Consider the following 7,670-nt stretch of genomic DNA (forward strand, 5'->3'; position numbering starts at 1 on the left):
TATTGACCCTATTCGGTTTTTTCCTCTTCCTCTATCCCTATCCCATGGGGATCAAATAGTTTTTTAGGATGAATCCAATGATTTCATTTCACAACCAAACATCTAATTTTATAAATTATAACTCCATAGATTTGAAATCTATAGATTTGAAATATCTAGATATTTGAAATCTCCAGACTCATGTAACCAAACAGGCCCTAAGATAATGTCGTTGCTTCGTCAATCTAACAATTCCACTTGACCATCGTCAATCTAGCAATTGCACTTGACCATCTAAGGCCTTAACGGCAGGAGGCAATTTGAAAATATCACAACTTGATTGATCCTAAGATCCAAAATACAGATAAGGGCATCCCTAATCGTCTCAACTCTAGAATAAGGCCTGTGGGGCTCTGTATATCCCAAGTGCCTCTCATCTATCAACAGAATCCATAGTTCTAAACCCAAAACATTGGGATCCTTGGTTTCTCGATTTTTGTAATCTTGATACCTTGCGTGGGTCACACATTAATATAAAGACCCTTTTCTAACCCAAAAAAAATAAATAAATAAATAAATAAATTTCTAAATGTTTTTCCCAATGATCCCTTCCTTTTAAAAGTTATGCATTTTAGAGTGAAAAACTGAAAGCAACATCATTCATTCCATTAATGAAAGAAAAAGAATAACAAACAAAATTGAAGAAAGCATAGATAATCAGAAATTTGAGCTCTCACTGAAGAACCCCTCCTATTAAAAAAAAAAATTTCATAGATCTGCTTTACAGTTCATGAAACTGTGATTTTCCAACAGAGATGCACAATTGTAGCAGAAACGGAACCCACACCTGCAAGTGATCTGCGAGAAACAGTAGCATTTGGGACATCTCTGCCATTTCTGCTTCTTATCAACCTCCATAAACACTTTTTTGCCTTCTCTGGTTTTCTCATTGATTTTTGAATTCTGAAAATCTATGCATTCCATTTCTGAATGCCATGGAACCTTACATTGCGCACAGAACAGTCTTCTGCAAAAGGGACACTCTGATTCTCTAATTACTCCCAACTCATCATTCAACAACATGGCTGAGCAATCTTTGAAGGGACAATAAAATTTCTGATCTTCGCTAATTAAAGACTCAAAAAGAACAACATCCCACCTGTCAATCACGTCGGCTGGAAGGATCAAACGACAGGAATCATACTCTAATTTTGCTGTACAGCTCAAATCTGGGCACGTTATAATCGATTTCTTCACTGCTAACTTGGATTTCACATGACTGGTAATGCAATCAGAACAGAATACATGGTTGCATCCCTTCACAGAAAAAGACTTTGAATCTCTACAGGGTCTAAAGCAGATTTTGCATCGGATGGATCTTTCTTGAGGGCTATTGAGTTCATCTTGCACCTCCTGCTTGGTTGCAGAAGAAGTCTTTTTCCTTTTGGATGGAGGACCAGATGAAGAAGACATGGTTTTTCTTTTTCTAAGTTTCAAATAAACTGAGAAAACTGAAAGCACAATGAAAGGATTTAAATCTGAGATTGCGGTATTTGAAATTTAAGTTCAAATATCACAAATTGAAATTTGAATTTAAACAGTTGCAAATTTATCTCAACTACAAAAGACAATTAATTTTTTAAAATTCTGAGGAGTTTTTTAGTATAAAGTATAAAAATGGATAATTACTCTTGTAAATTGTAATCTATATATAGCTTAAAATTACTATATATCCTCATAAAGTTCAAGAAATATGGTTCATGAATAGGGCTCATAAACTTAGAAAGTAGAGGTAATATTACATGTGAAATATCACTATTTTGATCCCTTCCAAAAATTAAAAATAAAAATAAAAATTTAAGATAAAGATGATAGGTATAGATGTCATTCTTAATCATTAATGATTATCATTAAACCCCTAGTTTTAAGGAATAAAATGTTAAATTCTAGTTAAAAACTAACTCCACGATCCCTCTTCTTTTATTCTTTTTTTTTTTTTTTCTCACACGATCTCACGACTATTGAAGTAGTTAGCAGATATTGGAGTTTCCATTTTCTCCACAGTTATCAGGTATTCACTCTCTCTTTCTTAAATTATTTTCTGTATTTCTCTCACATTCAAAATTTTTCTAATATTCTTTTTATAAAGCATATTTTCTTTTTTTTTTCCCTTGTTCTTTCTTTTTCTTAAAATTTTGATTCTACTAATAGCAATTTAAATATGGTTATCAAATCTAATCATAATCATTGATTTTTTTTTTAATCCTTAAACTTTGTCTTAAAATTTCATTTCCTATTGATGGAAATTTAGATCTTGGCATCAATTTTATCATATCTAATCGTAATCATTTAATTTTATTTTTGAATTCCTAAACTTTCTCATAAAGTTTGGATTTCTACTCATAGCAATTTAAATTTTAAGTTTTATTAGTTGGATATTTAAATTTCTGCCATTTATATTATTATATCTAATCATAATCATTGATTTTTTTTTTTACTTAATTTATGATAAATTGAGTGTTTATCCCATATTTAGTTAATAGACTTCAAATCTATCTTTTTTTCCTATAATTTCTCCCTCAATTTTTTTTCACAATTTTCTTTCATGACGTTTTTAAAGTTTTTCTCCCACAATTTTAGCCCTTATGCTTTATTTTAATTTATATTTTTTTATAATTTACTTATAATTGTGTTATCTATATTTTAGTCCTCCTATTAATTTACCTAAATTTTTACTGTAGACCCTCTTACATCAGAATATAATAAAATATTCTGAGATGGGATCCACAATAGATCCCGCTACTACCCACTTAATATATATAGTGAAAAGACATTAGTGCTTATTAGACGAAAAGGTGATCCAGACTCATTATTCGGGCCCCCCAATGTTCAATCCTACATAATATATATGGTGAAAAGACATTAGTGCTTATTCGACGGAAGGTGATCCAAGCTCATTATTTGGATCAATCCTGGCTCTGGCCCTGAATAAAACCTAATTGTGACTAACTGTGTCAGTAATAAGGGTTTTGACTGATAAATTGAGTAACTCAAGGAGTGACATAAAAAAATTAGGAGGTAACTCAAAGGACGAGACTGAAAATTTTTGTAAATTATTTAATGATGAAAAAATCATGAAATGTTAACTTCTTAAATTTGAAGATAAATCAACATATTAATGAATTGAAGTAGTTAAGGTAAAAGGTGGTAGTATATTGATACATACTCCATTAAAATTATTTGGTTCAGTTTTGACACGATCTCCTTGGTTGCCATCTGTTGTGGTTAACATGGACAGCATTGTGCTCTCAATTAATTGCAATTGATAGGGATCCTTTTATGAAGATTTGTGACATTTTGGATGAGGATGGTTATTGAATGAATCTTCTTGAAGAGGATTTGCTTTTGTCCAGATGGGGTGAGATTTCACAGGTAAGTTTAGTTTACGTATATTATTTTGAGTAATTAATTGTATGTGTTTTAATGTATTTCCACTCGTTTTGTTTTATTTTACCTTTACATAACATGGAAATGAGCATAAGATGCCTTGCCAAATTTAAGTAATTTTTGTAATTTATATTTATCATGGTAGTACTGATTCAAATTTATCTATGTGTAGTGAATCATCTTAGTATTTGGATTCGTTCAACAATAAGGATTTGCTTGAGGCAATTAGTGGAATTTGAAAGTTAATCAAAGAAAGAAAATAAAAATGGAAAAATAATCTCATTCAAAGAAAGAACAACGAAAAATCTCGTTTTTGAGGGTGTCCTATCTAGTTTTGATCAAGTCCTTCATTTGATGGTCCTCAGTGTCCGATCTAGCTGATTTATGGACAGAAACTTCACGACTTCTTGATTTAAATCTAACAGTGGGATTGTGCATTTGAAATCTCAAAACCAATGTGATTTATATGCCACCTAGATTAGGTTCTATTCCATTTCAATTGATGATCATGTTCTTCAATGTGACATACTTCCCAATAGTGACAACCACACTAGATCCATCATGGAGTTCAAAAACAAGCTGAATTAGACCCTACTAATTTGTTTTAACAAATTGTAAAAGTTAAATATACTACAATGGACTTGAGTTCTATCAGCGACACAGAAAGGGTTTTTTTTTTTTTTTTGGGGGGGGGGGGAGAAAGAATATAAAAGCAACAACTGGTTTTGTGCACTTAACAGCAAACTAATTAACCTCTACCAGTTATGCATTTCTTCCGCCTCCTACGTCACTACATGTTGTATGTCCACCTTATTTTTGTGCCTTCTCACTGTGACATGATTCATCAAATACATAAGAAACCCCATATGACATTCTCTCTTGCAAACATAAACAGGAAAAAGAAAGAAAAAAAAACCAGGAGGGAAATGAATCGTTTTCTTCTTGTCCTCCTTGTTTTTTATAGAAAGAAATCAGCAGGATATTAAGAAAAGAATATACAACAATAATCATAACCAAAGAGAAAACTGGGGGAGATAGTCATTCATATCTTCATCAGCTCTTTTTTTTGTTTTTTTGTTTTTTTTGGGTACCCCGGGCCCCCCCCCCCCCAAAAAAAACCCTTTTTTTTTTTTTTTTTTCCCCCCCCGCCCCCCCCCCCCCCCCCCCCCCCCCCCCCTTCCTTTCCCTTCCTCTCCCTTTCTCCCCCCCCCCCCCCCCCTCTCCTTCTTTCTCCTCCTCCCCCCTCCTCCTCCTCCCCTTTTTTTGAAAGAGGAATGGGGGGGGTGTAAAATACACCATCGCAAGTGAAAAGAAAGTGGGAATGAGAATCATCCTCTGATTGAGAATTCTTCCTCTTTCCCAAATCAATGTCATGGAAGATGAAGATGTGATTACTAAGAGAGCCAAGGGAAAGAAACATGAATAACACGTAAAATTGAAATTGTAATTAACGTTAATATTATTTAAATTATTAAAAGTAAATTTACATTTTTAGGCAATCAATTATTTACACTTGAATTAACGATTGAAGGTAGTTTAGAAAGTAGGGTGATTTATGAGGAAACTTAAGAGGTAGAGGACTAATTAATTAGATTGACTCATGTGAGTGGAAAATGTTACTATTCTTGTATATTCTATTTATTAATGGTTAGTATTAAATTATATTTCCTTAAACTTTGGCTTTCCATTTCAAAACCGATTTTGCATATTTGTTTTTGGGGGAATGGAGATTAATGATTTCTTTGAAAAATGAGAAGTAATTAAATCAATAATTTGAATTTATCATTTTAGATATCATTTATTTTTAATTTAAAGGTCTAATTGATTGTATACCTACAGAAGGGTATTGGAGAAAAATGAAATGTAGCTATATCCCTTGAGTTTATACTTTTATAATAGTAGAATGATAGTATGATTTTTCTTTAATAATGAAAGATACATAGACGCCACATATTAGTTGTCATAAATAATAGAACAGATTAAGAAGAAAATCTGTACAAATGAGATCTTGCAGATTGTTTTCCATGTTGGGAACAATAAATGATAATTTTGGAGGTTCAAATAAAGGATATAAATGCATTGACTGTTGATTTGATCTGTGGAATTAAGAGTATAAAGAACTGAAACTTGTATGGTATTTCAGTCGTGAAGTAGGAGAAGACTTGAAAGGCTGTATATCTAGCAAGAACAGCCATGGCAGCAACTTCGATGGTGTCTTTCTTCTGTGCAATTCTCATCCTCAGTTTATTTGGAAAGGGTTAGTTATCATTGTTTCCATCAATGAATTATTTTTTGTGGGTTTTGACGTATTAGTTGGTGTACCACAGTTATAGCCTGAGATCAAGACATTGAAATAATTCTCTCAACAAAAATTGTTAGGTTATCTTGTGTAGGAAAACTGAAGTTCATGAAAACCCTATTGTTTGTCTTTATCTTTTAGATTCTTATTTTTTGTTGTTTTATCTTTGGTTCTTGTATCAAAACTACAGGTTTCTGCCAGCGACCATGTCTTAAAATTTCACAAGGTAAAACTGGGAAGGTGGTTAAAGGAAAAGCTGAGTACGTAGTCACAATATACAACAATTGCAAATGCTCACAACTGGATGTGATACTGAAAAGCCCAGGATTTTCTACAATGGAGAAACCAGACACTTCAGTTGTGACTGTTAATGGGTATTATTTGAAACTTGCACAGCCCTTGTATGGTTGCAAATCAGTGAGTTTCAAGTATGCATGGGGGAATCCATCTTCGTTTACTGTGAAGAGCGTTACGCCTCAGTGCTCATAGATTTTGAAATGGAATATAGGATTGAGTTTGTTAGGGAAAGGAAGGGAAAAATACAGGTTGTTCTCGTGTTTCTTTATCATCTTCTAATATTTGAATAAAAGAAGAGTTTTTGGAACCGCAAATATAAAACTAAAAAAATTAGAGTTTATAAGAGCCCATTTCAACATAATATATATAAAGAAATTTCCTGTGAAATTATACAGGAGGTTGCAAAAATTTGATTATAATGCTTCTCAGTTCTCCTTATTTGGGCTTAAAGAAAAGGTGATATTATGGACTAAAGTTTGATCAGGGTTGAGTATTTGATTTGCCCTACCTCAATCTATATTATGATGGTATAAATTATTATTATTATTTTTTTTAAGAGATAAAAAGCAATACTAGGGAAGTTTGTATTATTTTATTATCTTGTAATTAGGGAATGAAGATGTTGTGTTAAGAAAATATTATAGTTATCGAAAATAACTGATAATTTAACAAGCTTAAATAAGGAACTAAATGTTTTGATTTGATAGGATGATATTAATGTTAAAGCCATAGTCTAAAGCATTTAAATCCTTGCTTAAATTACATATATTTTTGTGTTTTTTCCCCCCTAAAAGCAAGTATCACTAGGGTGACGTAGCCAAAGTTGGCGTTTTCCGCAACTCTAGGTGTGGTTTCGTTAAAAAAAAATCACCATGGTCACGTGTTTGAAGTGGAGTTGGTTGCAATTTGTGAAGGGTTGAGGGTGGCCATGGATATGAGCTTTATTTCTTGTGCCTTCAACTTGAGACAAACTCTCTTAAAGACGATCGAGGTGTGGATTGCATTTGGTGTGTTCATGTTGAGTGCAACACAAATAAAGCTGTCAATTAGATGTCTAAAGTTACTCTTGATCCTAAGTGTTCTTCGATATGTCTTTCAGGATGTTCCTCTAGGTGGATTGTCAAGGTCATCTCAGTTAATTTTCCCTTTGTATAAAAAAAGAAAAAAAATATCATTTATTATAATTAATCCCCAAAAAAAGACCATTTATATACTTTATGAGTTTTCAAGATTATGTGACACAATACTGGTATGGTCTGTAATGAGTAACCTATATTGGTTCTGCACTTGTGGATCCAATATCCTGTTGTTTTAGTATTTTGCTTTGGGGTAAAGATAGGGTTTTCAATTCCTAATCCGAACCATTAAAATTGAATTGAACATCGACCCAAACTAAAGCTTAATATGCAAGCTACCAGCTGAGGGGACAAAAACCAAATAGTTTTGGGCTGGTTCAGGCCAACCCGTCATATGTGGCACATTAGACCAAATCAAAATGCCCAAAACCAAACCTTACTGAATTTTCAACCTGTTATAACATTTTTTTTCTTGGGTACAATAATGGGTCAAGAACCCAAACAAAAGAAACAAAATATCAAACCTTAAGATGCTAGATCTGCCTAGAGGACCTCCCTCAACTTGAGAGGAG

General features: G+C 32.7%; 2 protein-coding genes across 2 annotated transcripts; one reads left to right on the forward strand and one right to left on the reverse strand.

Annotated features, from left to right (window-relative positions):
• Positions 1 to 747: 747 nt before the first annotated feature.
• LOC149018421 (E3 ubiquitin-protein ligase RSL1-like) lies at positions 748 to 4,264 on the reverse strand. The gene is made up of 3 exons (XM_089153890.1): positions 4,257 to 4,264; positions 4,036 to 4,145; positions 748 to 1,490 (listed from the first exon to the last, which is right to left on the reverse strand). The coding sequence occupies exons 1-3, from the start codon at positions 4,262 to 4,264 to the stop codon at positions 748 to 750; spliced, it is 861 nt and encodes a 286-aa protein (XP_089010016.1).
• A 1,355-nt stretch (positions 4,265 to 5,619) lies between these two features.
• LOC149018422 (uncharacterized) lies at positions 5,620 to 6,214 on the forward strand. Its single transcript, XM_089153891.1, has 2 exons — positions 5,620 to 5,683; positions 5,916 to 6,214. Exons 1-2 carry the CDS (start codon positions 5,620 to 5,622, stop codon positions 6,212 to 6,214), a joined length of 363 nt encoding a protein of 120 aa, XP_089010017.1.
• The last annotated feature ends 1,456 nt before the right edge of the window (positions 6,215 to 7,670 follow it).

Source organism: Hakea prostrata, chromosome 4, assembly GCF_041222555.1.
Source record: "Hakea prostrata isolate BN-2017 chromosome 4, UWA_Hpros_2, whole genome shotgun sequence".
NCBI classification, from domain to species: Eukaryota; Viridiplantae; Streptophyta; class Magnoliopsida; order Proteales; family Proteaceae; genus Hakea; species Hakea prostrata.

Coding starts and splice junctions, on each gene's coding strand:
- LOC149018421 (XM_089153890.1), bottom strand. Junction 1,491..4,035: donor ATATTTAACTTTTACAATTT/GTTAAAACAAAT, acceptor TTGTGCTTTCAG/TTTTCTCAGTTTATTTGAAA.
- LOC149018422 (XM_089153891.1), top strand. CDS start 5,620: ATGGCAGCAACTTCGATGGTGTCTTTCTTCTGTGCAATTCTCATCCTC. Junction 5,684..5,915: donor CCTCAGTTTATTTGGAAAGG/GTTAGTTATCAT, acceptor TCAAAACTACAG/GTTTCTGCCAGCGACCATGT.